Here is a 14,012-nt window from a genome sequence, read left to right as displayed (position 1 = left end):
TCAGCAACTCCCCCTACTGGTGACACAGAGAATCAATACATAAAACCAAACAGTTTATAAACAAAATATTAAGATATTTAGGTCTGAAAATCAAAAAATGTGAACAATCTTTGTAAAAAATACACTCCTGTAATACAAATATTTGACTTTTATATGTAAAAAACACAGCATTAAATAAAATAAACAAATACTATAAATAGGCACCTGGAACAAGGTCATAAAAATGGTTTAAGAATAAAATATAAAGTTAAATAATCACATCTGACAACTATGAAAAAACGTTGGTAAAAATGGGGAGAAAATTCTAAATAAACCACTGCAATCAAAACTTTAATTTATTTATTTTGAGTGAATTGCTCTTGGGGGCCCTCTAGTGGTCACGGGGCCCTAAGCAGCAGCTTCGTTCGCTGATGCCTTGGGCCGGCCCTGAGTTTAACACAATATATATTTATATATATATAGATTTAGATTTAACATTTCTATTTAGATTTAGACTTATATTAAGATTTAGCATTTAGCATTTAGCATTTATATTTAGGTGTAACATTTAACTATTTAATACATTTCTAAGTGAACAAATATTGTTGTAAATGTGCAAAAAAGTGACTTTCAAAAATTCACACCACGTTTTCAAACGTTGTTTGAAGCTAAATGTGACAAAATGTTGCCGTTAACCCGTACTGTCCACGGTGTGACTGAGTCCAGCTAATTTCATGACCAATTCATAAGCCCCACCCACACAAGGCGGGCCTCTGTGTGACTCCTCCCACAGCTCTTCTGATGTCTGATGTCTGTTTCTTGTCTTGCAGTTCAAATTTGGAGATATAATCAAAGTGAACCGTTTATGGTTTCCTTGTGGCGCCATCTACAGTCATTTTGCTGTTTATGTGGGTAAAGAAAAATTTGAAAAAATCAAGGAGAAAAAGGACGACCAGGACATATTCCACTTCACATGTGAGAACTGTTGTGATTACCTTATATCGTTACTTTTAAAAAGTTTTGCAGTTATAAAACAAAGTCTAAACTTCTCAGGTTGAGTTCTTCATGAAGAAGATTAAAGAACAGTCAATAAATAAACGTTCCAACTACTTATTCACCGAGTTAGTTAGCCGATAATTAGCTGAACGTTAACGTCGATGCGGTGGACGCATCGTTCATTTTGTTAGCTCGACTGGCCTCATGGGTGTTGCTGTTAGCAGTGCTAGTACAGACTCCTCCCCCTTTTTGTAACGCCATTAGCTGCTCTCACTGTCGGCCATGACGGCGTTTGTGTGTTTGTATTCATACATTTGTGTCTTTCTTCACAGCAACACCAGATCAAGGTGAAGAGAAAGCAGTCTGTGTTTTTGGAAGTATGGGAACTGACGAGTTTGTGAAGGACAATTATGAGGACGACAAGAGACCAGAGGCAAACAGAACACCTGAACTGATAAAAAGCCGAATAAATGAGATGTATAACAAATGTGGACAATACCATCTCACTGACAACAACTGTGAACACGTGGCTACATATGTGCGCTATGGAGTGCGACTCCTAAAGCAGGTATGGTACAAAAAGTGAACGTTCTTTCATGTTCAGTTGAGAAGATAAAACCTGAAAATCTTATTATTTTATTATTTGGGGGGAAAATTTTTTTTTTTTTTAGATTTGAGATTTCTAATTTGGAACGAACGATGGACTCAATGTTCGGGGAACGTTCCTTCGAAGGGAACTTGAAGTTCAAACTTGTAAAGTCAGAGAAACCTCATACGTGTATCATTCGTTTTTCAAAATAAAATGTCAGCTGAGATAGGCACTGCACCCACCGCGACCCTCTGGTGGAGGATAAAGCGGTAGATAATGGATGGATAACGAACTGTTTATTTGATTATCAGAATAAAATGGAAAAAGTTACATGACCCGAAAGTTGCGTGACCTGTGATAGGGGGAGGAGCTTCACAAATGTCATCTGACTTAAGTTAGAAAGATGTTCACAGATGTGAACTTCTGCGACCAATAACGATTAAAAGACTATGGTGATATACCGTAGTTCAGATAAAGATCAGTTTAAAGAATGAGAGGTAAAAATAAAACGAGGACCAATCAGAGCAAAAGGACACAAACAGAACTTACAGGTGAGTTGAGTTAGGACACGGCAGGTCATGGAAAAAGGGCGGGAAAGTCCAGGAAGTGATGAATGGACAAGAGGTGAGTATTTTTAAGAAACAGGATGTGTCAAAATAAAACAGGAAACACCAGAATCTAAGATAAAAACAAATAAATAAATAAATCAAATCAAATCAAATCAGGAAACTTAAAGTCCAGATAAATGAAAACGCTTCCCGAGACTTTACAGAGACGTGAACTGTGTGTCTGTTGTTGTGTTGTTTTTCAGCCCGGCACATGGGCAGGCCTTCTACTCAGGTGCAAGGCATACGTCGGTCGTAAACGCCGTGACGCAAAAGGTCGTATCCCATCGCAGATGGAGCTGTTTCTAAGGAGGCAGCTTGTGGTGTGACCAAAAAAAGAAAGATGAAGTCTGGCTGATCCTGACACATCCTCTCTCTCTCTTCTGTTCATGAAGTCATAAATAAATTAATTCATACATGAATACATGAATGAGCTTATTTTCCATCCATTATCTACCGCTTTATCCTCCACCAGAGGGCGCGGGGGGTGATGTGTCCATCTCAGCTGACATTGGGCGATAGGCCAGTTCACCACAGGGCCACATATAGAGACTAACAACCATTCACTCACACTCTCACACCTATACATATATATATATATATATACATATATATACATATATATATATATATATATATATTATGGAAATGCAGTTACTTTGGCCCTTGAGCTACTGAGGCTAACAACGAACAATCGCTCCATCCACCATAAAGAAACGCTCCTGTCCTTGTTGTATGAAATTATTTTATTTCCCAGATTCTAAGAAATACTTAGAGAGAAGAGAAACCCAACAGTTCACACAATGAACAAACACTAGGGGTCAGTAGAGAGAAAAACTCCCTTTCAACAGAAAGAAATGACTGTGACTCTGACAGAACCAGACTTCACTGTCAAATAATGAGCTGTTATGTACATCTATCAACAGAATTCACTGCCAAATAATGTGCTGTTTGTACATCTATCAACAGACTCCACTGCCAAATAATATGCTGTTATGTACATCTATCAACAGACTTCACTGCCAAATAATGAGCTGTTATGTACATCTATCAACAGAATTAACTGCCAAATAATGTGCTGTTTGTACATCTATCAACAGACTTCACTGCCAAATAATGAGCTGTTATGTACATCTATCAACAGACTTCACTGCCAAATAATGAGCTGTTATGTACATCTATCAACAGAATTCACTGCCAAATAATGTGCTGTTTGTACATCTATCAATAGACTCCACTGCCAAATAATGTGCTGTTATGTACATCTATCAACAGACTTCACTGCCAAATAATGAGCTGTTATGTACATCTATCAACAGAATTCACTGCCAAATAATCTGCTGTTTGTACATCTATCAACAGACTTCACTGCCAAATAATGAGCTGTTATGTACATCTATCAATAGACTTCACTGCCAAATAATGAGCTGTTATGTACATCTATCAACAGACTCCACTGCCAAATAATGAGCTGGTATGTACATCTATCAACAGACTTCACTGCCAAATAATGAGCTGTTATGTACATCTATCAACAGACTTCACTGCCAAATAATGAGCTGTTATGTACATCTATCAACAGGATTCCCCGCCAAATAATGTGCTGTTTGTACATCTATCAACAGACTCCACTGCCAAATAATGAGCTGTTATGTACATCTATCAACAGACTTCACTGCCAAATAATGACATGTTATGAACATTTATCAACAGAATTCACTGCCAAATAATGAGCTGTTTGTACATCTATCAACAGACTCCACTGCCAAATAATGAGCTGTTATGTACATCTATCAACAGACTTCACTGCCAAATAATGAGCTGTTATGTACATCTATCAACAGAATTCACTGCCAAATAATGTGCTGTTTGTACATCTATCAACAGACTTCACTGCCAAATAATGAGCTGTTATGTACATCTATCAATAGACTTCACTGCCAAATAATGAGCTGTTATGTACATCTATCAACAGACTCCACTGCCAAATAATGAGCTGGTATGTACATCTATCAACAGACTTCACTGCCAAATAATGAGCTGTTATGTACATCTATCAACAGACTTCACTGCCAAATAATGAGCTGTTATGTACATCTATCAACAGGATTCCCCGCCAAATAATGTGCTGTTTGTACATCTATCAACAGACTCCACTGCCAAATAATGAGCTGTTATGTACATCTATCAACAGACTCCACTGCCAAATAATGAGCTGTTATGTACATCTATCAACAGACTTCACTGCCAAATAATGAGCTGCTATGTACATCTATCAACACTTTACTGCCAAATAATGAGCTGTTATGTACATCTACCAACAGGATAACTGCCAAATGGTGAACTGTTCTATACATCAGCCACTAAAGTACCAGATACCAGGGACATAAAACTTTAATGTTTACATGCAAACGTTTAACATCTTTAAAATTAAATCCAATATTTAAATGAAACATTTATATGTTCAAATTAAAACATCAAGTGTTTGGACGTTGAGCTTGAAACGTTGCTGCTGCACTTTCACAGACATTAATCTCTAATCTCTACGTTAAAGTATCTTCTCTCATGAGCAGAAACATTCAAATCAACTCGTGATAAAAACCAGGGACGTGTCACCACAGGGCTCCATATCAGCAGGGGTTATTATTCTAAAGCGTATATAAGGAGACGAGTTTCTCCGTCGTCACCGAACATCGCCGAGGCAGCGAGGAAGGTAAGACCTCTGACCTCTGACCTCTCACCTCTGACCTCACTGAACACGTTCAAAGAAATGATGTTAAACCTGTTGTGTTTTTATGTCGACATGACGTTCAAAACCCTTTTTTGTTATTTCAGGTTGTTTCCTTTGTTTTTAATCCAAAGGTAAGTGCAGATGGAATAATGGAATATATATATATATGGTAACGCTTTCTTTTACAGTCCCCTAATTACCAGGTATTTACCTGGTAAATTCATGGTAACACCAAAGTGTTACTAGGTAATTACCAATGGTAATAAGAAAGTAAATACAGTGAAACTGTTGCCAAAATACTGGGCATTTACCTGGTAACTATATAGTTAATTATAGCGTGTTATTACTGCTGTTAATAAGAAGGTATGTACAGCTAAACTATGGCAAAACTATGGTAAATGTAAGTGTATTATTGGGTTATAAACTGGTAATAAGCAGGTACCTACAGTCCCCTAATTACTAGCTATTTACCCAAGGGGTAATCTAACAAACCTAACCCTAAAAATGTGTGTAATTACATGGAAACAAGCTTGGCTTTCTTTTACAGTACAGTTTTACTTTACTTACCGAGTACATTACCGTGCATTACCCAGTATTTTGGCAACGGTTTCACTGTATTTACTTATCTTATTACCCTTGGTAATTACCTAGCAACACTTTAGTGTTACCATGAATTTACCAGCTAAATACCAGGTAATTAGGGGACTGTAAAAGAAAGCGTTACCATATATATATATATATATATGTCTATATATGTATATATATATATATATAAATACACTTTTATTAATATTATTATTATTATCACACAAATGATACCAGGTAAACGTGTATTTTGTTTTATAAGAATAGCTCATGGAATGAAAGATAAGTTTAATTAAAAACAAGGGAACGTTGGATTTGATTTGAATTCATTGACTTTTTCATCATCATCATCATCATCATCATCATCATCATCATATATGAATCTTCTCTGTTGTCAGACTCTAACTCTCTCTGTAAAGATGAAGAACCTGATCTTCATGGCTCTGATCCTCCAGCTGGGAATCTTCATTTCCCAGAGCAACGGACAGGTGCGTTTTCTTCCCTTCCGATATTTTTGGGAATTTTAGCTATAGTTATTATCACGCTGACGTATGTTCAAGTGTTTGTTTCCTCCTCTAAAGTGGTTTCAATTCGTTATTTGATTCTATAAACACAGCCTGACCTCCTCCAGCTTTTATTTTGGTACTTCCGGTAGAGCAGCAGTGTGAATTTGCATATTAGCTAAATATTAAGTTAAGGCAGGGCCGGCCCAAGCCTCCATGGGGCCCTAAGCAAAAGCTATTCTACTTATTCTACTCTGTCACAAATACAAATACACTTGTAAAACTAAATGAGAGAACTTTTTGTTTGACGCCAGATCTGCAAACTTACAGAAAAATCTTTCAATTAATATTTGGCAAACTCAGCAACTCCCCCTACTGGTGACACAGAGAATCAATACATAAAACCAAACAGTTTATAAACAAAATATTAAGATATTTAGGTCTGAAAATCAAAAAATGTGAACAATCTTTGTAAAAAATACACTCCTGTAATACAAATATTTGACTTTTATATGTAAAAAACACAGCATTAAATAAAATAAACAAATACTATAAATAGGCACCTGGAACAAGGTCATAAAAATGGTTTAAGAATAAAATATAAAGTTAAATAATCACATCTGACAACTATGAAAAAACGTTGGTAAAAATGGGGAGAAAATTCTAAATAAACCACTGCAATCAAAACTTTTATTTATTTATTTTGAGTGAATTGCTCTTGGGGGCCCTCTAGTGGTCACGGGGCCCTAAGCAGCAGCTTCGTTCGCTGATGCCTTGGGCCGGCCCTGAGTTTAACACAATATATATTTATATATATATAGATTTAGATGTAACATTTCTATTTAGATTTAGACTTATATTAAGATTTAGCATTTAGCATTGAGCATTTAGCATTTAGGTGTAACATTTGACTATTTAATACATTTCTAAGTGAACAAATATTGTTGTAAATGTGCAAAAAAGTGACTTTCAAAAATTCACACCACGTTTTCAAACAAAATGTTGCCGTTTTTTTTCCAGCTTTACAAACTTCACCCCGTACTGTCCACGGTGTGACTGAGTCCGGCTGACGGCTAATTTCATGACCAATTCATAAGCCCCACCCACACAAGGCGGGCCTCTGTGTGACTCCTCCCACAGCTCTTCTGACGTCTGATGTCTGTTTCTTGTCTTGCAGTTCAAATTTGGAGATATAATCAAAGTGAACCGTGAATGGTATGGTTGTGCCGACGTCTACAGTCATTATGCTATTTATGTGGGTAAAGAAAAATTTGACAAAATCAAGGAGAAAACGGACGACCAGGACATATTCCACTTCATAGGTGAGAACTGTTGTGATTACCTTATATCGTTACTTTTAAAATGTTTTGCAGTTATAAGTCTACGCTTCTCAGGTTGAGTTCTTCATGAAGAAGATTAAAGAACAGTCAATAAATAAACGTTCCAACTACTTATTCACCGAGTTAGTTAGCCGATAATTAGCTCGTTCATTTCCTCATCCATGTTTCTAGCTTGATTGGCCTCGTGGGTGTTGCTGTTAGCAGTGCTAGCACTACAACTGCTAGTAGCAACAACCCCGGTAGCCATGCTAATAGTAGCGCTGCTAGCGTTGGCAGCTGATGCAGCCGATCTCAGTGGATTCAACCGTTTAGTGTCGAGCATTGAAATTAAAGGAGTATCTGCTGCCCTCTCTGGTAGAACATCAGCTACTGCATTTCCATGACGGCGTTTGTGTGTCTGTATTCATACATTTGTGTCTTTCTTCACAACGACGGCAGGTCCCTACAAATTGAAATCAGAATGTATTTTTCAAAGAATGTCAGACGACCCTGGCACATATGAGAAGTTCAATTACCTGGACGAAGAGAGACCAGAGGGCGAGAGAACACACGATCTGATAAAAGGACGCATTGAGGAGAAATATAAGAACTGTGGACAATACCGTATCACTACCAACAACTGTGAACACGTGGCTACATATGTGCGCTATGGAGTGTCACACCTAAAGCAGGTACGCTACAGTTGAGAAGATAAAACCTGAAAAATGTATTATTGTTCGAGGGTAAAAAATGTTGTTGTTTTAGATTTTAGATTTCTAATTTGGAACGAACGATGGACTCAATGTTTCGGGGAACGTTCCTTCGAAGAGAACCTGAAGTTCAAACTTAGACTCAGAGCAACCTCATACGTGTATCATTCGTTTTTCAAAATAAAATGAAAAAATGAAAAAAAAACGGATAATCGAAAAAGTTATGTGACCCCAAAGTTGCGTGACCTGTGACAGGGGGAGGAGCTTCACAAATATCATCTGACTTAAGTTAGAAAGATATTCACAGATGTGAACTTCTGCGGTCAAATCAACTGTCCTATTTCCGGTTTTCAAAATAAAGTTCTCTGGAAAGTGAGCACAACGTACTGGTTTCACATTTACCCTCTTACTTCCAGCAAAAAGCATATTAATGTCTGTTTTTGTTGATTTGTTATCCTGTGTGAAGCTCCTCCCCCTCACAGGTCACTTTTGGGTCACGTAAATTGCGTTAGATGGAACAAATCAAAACTGGAAGAAATTATTATTATTATTATTTTTTCAGTCATTATCCGTATTTCGATTTGTCATTTTATTCTGAAAAACTAATGAACAAAGTTACACGGATTCAACCTCACCAACTCCGAGATTTGCGTTTTTTGATTTGCATTTGTGTTTTTTGATTTGCGTTTTTTTATTCATGTTTTTTTTTTTTTTTTTTGCGTTTGTGTTCTTTGATTTGCATTTGTGTTTTTTAATTGGCGTTTTTTTATTCATGTTTGTGTTTTTTTTATTTGCGTTTGTGTTATTTGATTTGCATTTGTGTGATTTTGCGTTTGTGTTTTCTGTTTTGCATTTGTGTTTTTTTTTATTTGCGTTTTTTTTTTAAATTTATGTTTGTGTATTTTTTTATTTGCGTTTGTGTTATTTGATTTGCATTTGTGTGATTTTGCGCTTGTGTTTTGCACCTCAGGGCCACCGTAGTACGTTCAGATAAAGATCAGTTTAAAGAATGAGAGGTAAAAATAAAACGAGGACCAATCAGAGCAAAAGGACACAAACAGAACTTACAGGTGAGTTGAGTTAGGACACGGCAGGTCATGGAAAAAGGGCGGGAAAGTCCAGGAAGTGATGAATGGACAAGAGGTGAGTATTTAAAGAAACAGGATGTGTCAAAATAAAACAGGAAACACCAGAAACTAAGATAAAACCAAATAAATAAATAAATCAAATCAAAACAAATCAGGAAACTTAAAGTCCAGATAAATTTAAACTCTAGAGTTCTGAGACTTTACAGAGACGTGAACCGTGTGTCTGTTGTTGTGTTGTTTTTCAGGACGGCACATGGGCAGCCCTTCCAGTCGGGTGCATAAACATGGCGAAAAATATCGGTCGTAAACGCCGTGACGCCAAAAGGTCGTATCCCATCGAAGCCATGGCCGTTTCCTGTGATGAGACCAACAAAAGAAAGATGAAGTCTGGCTGATCCTGACACATCATCTCTCTCTCTCTTCTGTTCATGAAGTCATAAATAAATAAATACATAAATACATGAATACATGAATGAGCTTATTTTGTTTTTAAACCTTTAAAAAGGTTTCATCATTGACGGCCAATCAGAGCGATTCCTCTTTAACTTTTTAACTTTAACTTCGGCTCGATAAAGAACTCTCCCTTTAATGGTCGAACTTCAAAAATCAAAACAAAAGGTGAAAAATGTGACCTGACCCACAGCGGGTCAAAGGTCATTTGATGTTTTAATAATAGAGCTGGACACATGCAGGGCTTCTTAATCTGGTAATGAAACACACACACGCACGCACGCACACACACTTTAAATTCATAGAACATTTTTTAACTTTTACATAATAACAGAAAAAGTAATCCTAACCCTGACGTTTATAAACTCACCCACTCTCCCACATCAAAGCCCATAGAGAAAACCAGTGATTTTAACATCACAGAGACGCAGGAGCTGCTGGTCCTCTGCTGCCTCGTGTGGTCACTTTGTGTCACTGAGTTAAGTCCAAATTAAATATTTTAAAAGCCGAATTCACTACAATAAGACATTTGACGTTAGCGATGGAGGCAGCAGTGGATCAACGACTCCTGTGTGCTGTGATGTTAAAATCTTTTTAAAATCAGTGATTTTCTCTATGGGGTTTGGTGTGGGAGAGTGAGTGAGTTTATTGACGTCAGTTTACACAAGGAAAAGTCTGTGTAACAGTGAAGATAAAGACGTGAACCTGTTCTGTAGATATTGTAGAATTAAACTGACGTAGATTTAATTTGATATATTTCTGTGGCTAAAAACTGAAGTTTGTAAACCACTCACTCTCCCACACCAAACCTCATAGAGTAAACCAGTGATTTTAACATCACAGCACACAAGAGTTCACAGGAGTTGTTGATCCACTGCTGCCTCCATCACTAACTTACAATGACTGATTTTAGTGAATTCGGCTTTTAAAATATTTCATTTAGACTTAACTCAGTGACACAAAGTGACCACACGAGGCAGCAGAGGACCAGCAGCTCCTGTGTCCCTGTGAGCTAAAATCACTGGTTTTCTCTATGGGCTTTGGTGTGAGGAGAGTGAGTGGTTTAACCACTCACAAAGTGACCGTGCGAGTGTGTACGTGACGATGTCATGTCGACCTTTGACCTCCTCGTGTCATGGCTGTCTCCACGGAAACATATTAAAGGTATTTAAGGTATTAAAGGTGTTAGAAGTCTGAATTTAATCAAGTGTGTGTGTGTGTGTGTGTGTGTGTGTGTGTGAAACACTTTAAATAAAGGGCTGTTCTGTGGGAACAACAAAGACCAGAGTGTAATGAAATAATCTGTCAGGAACACACACACACACACACACACACACACACACACACACACACACACTGCTAATCAGCGATGAGCTGCTCCACCGGTGGTAACTTTTGCATTTTCTCACAAAAAAAGTCACATTTTCTCACAATAACTTTTGCGTTACATCGCAATAGCTTTCGCATTTTCTCGCAATAACTTTTGCGTTACATCGCAATTACGTTAGCATTTTATCGCAAAAAAAAAAATTGCATTTTCTCGCAATAACTTTTGCATTTTCTCGCAATAACTTTTGTGTTACATCGCAATTACTTTAGCATTTTCTCGCAAAAAAATTAGCATTTTCTCGCAATAACTTTTGCGGTACATCGCAATAACTATAGCATTTTCTCGCAATAACTTTAGCCTTTTTCTCGCAATAACTATAGCATTTTCTCGCAATAGTTTTTTTCTCGTTACATTGCAATAACTCACATTTTCTCGCATTAACTTTCGCCTTTTCTTGCAATAACTTTTTTGTCCATCGCAACTCCCTCGCTTTAAATGTTGCATTTTCTCGCAATAACTTTTGCATTTTCTCGCAATAACTTTTGCGTTCCATCGCAACTCCCTCGCTATAAATTTTGCATTTTCTCGCAATTACTTCCGTATTTTCTCGCCATAACTTTCACATTTTCTCGCAATAAATTTAGCATTTTCTGTAATAATTTTAGCATTAGAACGCAATACTTTGCAACGCTAAAGTTATTGCGAACACAAAACATCCACACTAAAAATATTCTCCCTCTGTAATAACAACAACAATAATATAACAATAATAATAATAATATAATAATAATAATAATAACAATAATAATAATATCTATAATAAAATAATAAAATAATAATGCAGAACAGTATAATTGTACTTTTATTCATTCTTAATAATCCACAGGTGAAGGAAAATAAGCTCCGTGCTCCGTGACCGTTATGACTCCGCCCACTCCGCTCTCCTGCTCGATGATTGGCCGAGGCAAAACAACTCGTGCTGCGTCTATGGAGGACCGCGCTGTCCGTCAAAGAGGGGGCGGGGCTTATCCGCTGGAGTTTATATAGGGAGGGAGTGGCGGTGAAGAGTGGCGGACGACGTACAGCGGAGTCGCCGGCTGTTGGAGCTCCGTCACCGGGCAGTTTGTTCCTCTTCAGCGGGGACAAACAAAGAGGAAGAACCCTTGAAACCGCGGGTGTCACAAAATGGAGGAAGAGCACAAGGAGCAGATGAAGCCTCTGCTTACGTCGGTAAGTTCCCTCTTTCTTTCTTGACGACCTGTTAGCCGCGGCGCTAGCGTCTCCTCCGCTGCCTCTCATCGACTTCTCTCCCCGGCAAGAAAACTAACATGGAGTCGGTCACGTTCTCCGTCAAAGCTCCGCGGTGACCGTGCCGAGAGAACCGGCCGCCGGTAAAAGGGGCAGAAAGTTTTGAACCCCCCCCCCCCGACCCCCCACCCCGGCCGCCAACCGACGACTTTAGCCCGCCAGAGAGCACCGCTCGTGCCAGGAAGTGAAGTGATGATGCGCCGCCGCCGAGGCGACCTTTGCGGAACCTCGTTGTGAAGTTGACCGATTCTCGCTTTAGCGACGCGCCGTCAAATTTACGGACGCGATAAAGTCGATTTGAAAGATGGATTACGGTCACGGCGGAGTTTCTCTTTCATTCGGCATAAAGCACATCCAGCCACCTGTCATCGCTTCACTAATATCTCTGCCTTTTTGGTTGGCTTTGTTATGCATGTGTGTCACCACAGTAATGTGTGTCAGCCTCAAACACGGTCCTGATGACTGTTGTTTACATGCCGAACATGAGGATGCGTGACGTTTGTCCAGAAGGTGTCTTCATTTTTCTTACGTTACATTAATTACTTTTCTTATAAGCTGTAATGACTTAAACTTGATGATTTAATGAATAGGCTTTGGTTTGGGCTTTTCCTCTTTCATCTCTTAGGAAGTCTGGTCACTTCATGTTAAACATGTAATGAGTTGGAAGGAACACCAGGTGGCGTGTTCACTGGGATGAAATGAAAGATTATATTATATATAGTGTTATATATGATGTTATTGTGCAGAAAGTTCGCAGGAAGAGGCTACGACGGCCCCGCGGCTGACCTTTGACCTGTGGGCCTGTTTCGGTCATGATAGCCTCCTCTTGATGGTCCTGCTGTCGCCGTGGAGACGGGACACGAGTCTGTGTTTGTTGTAAAGCTGTGTTTTATTTGGAAAGTTTGACTTGTGAGTCCAAGACTGTTTGTTTGTCAGATTTCCTCATGGTAAAGTGTACAGAGTTTTTTTTTTTTTACACTTAAATAATGTCTAACCTATTGAAAACTACTTTAGCATTTTCTCGGAATAACTTTCACATTTTCTCGCAAATGTTTTTTGTATTTTCTCGCAATAACTTTTGCATTCCATCGCAACTTCCTCGCAATAACTTTCTAATTTTCTCACAAAAAATCAAATTTTCTCGCATGAACTTTTGCATTTTCTTGCGAAAAAAATCGCATTTTCTCGCAATAACTTTCGCATTTTCTCGCAATAACTTTGCATTTTCTCGCAATAACTTTGCATTTTCTCGCAAAAAATTGCATTTTCTCGCAAAAAATTGCATTTTCTCACAATAACTTTTACATTTTCTCGCGAAAAAAATCGAATTTTCTCGCAATAACTTTTGCGTTCCATCGCAACTCCCTCACAATAATTTTTGCATTTTCTCGCAAAAAATTGCATTTTCTCACAATAATTTTTGCATTTTCTTGCAATAACTTTTGCATTTTCTCGCAAAAAAATTGCATTTTCTCGCAATAACTTTCTCATTTTCTTGCAATAACTTTTGCATTTTCTCGCAATAAAAAATCAAATTTTCTCACAATAACTTTCTCATTTTCTCACAATAACTTTAGCATTTTCTTGCAATAACTTCCGAATTTAAACCAGTGATTTTAGCTCACAGGGACACAGGAGCTGCTGGTCCTCTGCTGCCTCGTGTGGTCACTTTGTGTCACTGAATTATGTCTAAATTAAAGGTCACATAGAGTGGTCCTGTTGCACATATATGTGAGTTATGGAGGTCTACTTGCATATATTAAGTTGTTTTTATGGTCAAAATCCTCCTAGTTGATGTAAAAGAGCCGATTGAAATCTG

General features: G+C 38.0%; 1 protein-coding gene across 1 annotated transcript in view; it reads left to right on the top strand.

Annotated features, from left to right (window-relative positions):
• Positions 1-12,010: 12,010 nt before the first annotated feature.
• LOC310944084 (sodium bicarbonate cotransporter 3-like) overlaps positions 12,011-14,012 on the top strand; it is a gene marked incomplete at its 5' end in the record, with an annotated part of 37,342 nt that continues 35,340 nt past the window's right edge. The window contains one exon of the mRNA XM_083909778.1: positions 12,011-12,115. Within this exon, the coding sequence (XP_083765904.1) occupies positions 12,071-12,115 (45 nt within the window). The remainder of the gene's footprint in view (positions 12,116-14,012) is intronic.

Source organism: Microchirus variegatus (genome assembly GCF_963457635.1).
Source record: "Microchirus variegatus genome assembly, chromosome: 2".
In the NCBI taxonomy this organism is placed as follows: Eukaryota; Metazoa; Chordata; class Actinopteri; order Pleuronectiformes; family Soleidae; genus Microchirus; species Microchirus variegatus.
The sequence above is the reverse complement of the archived record's forward strand: the minus strand, read 5'-3'. Positions and strand labels throughout refer to the sequence as shown.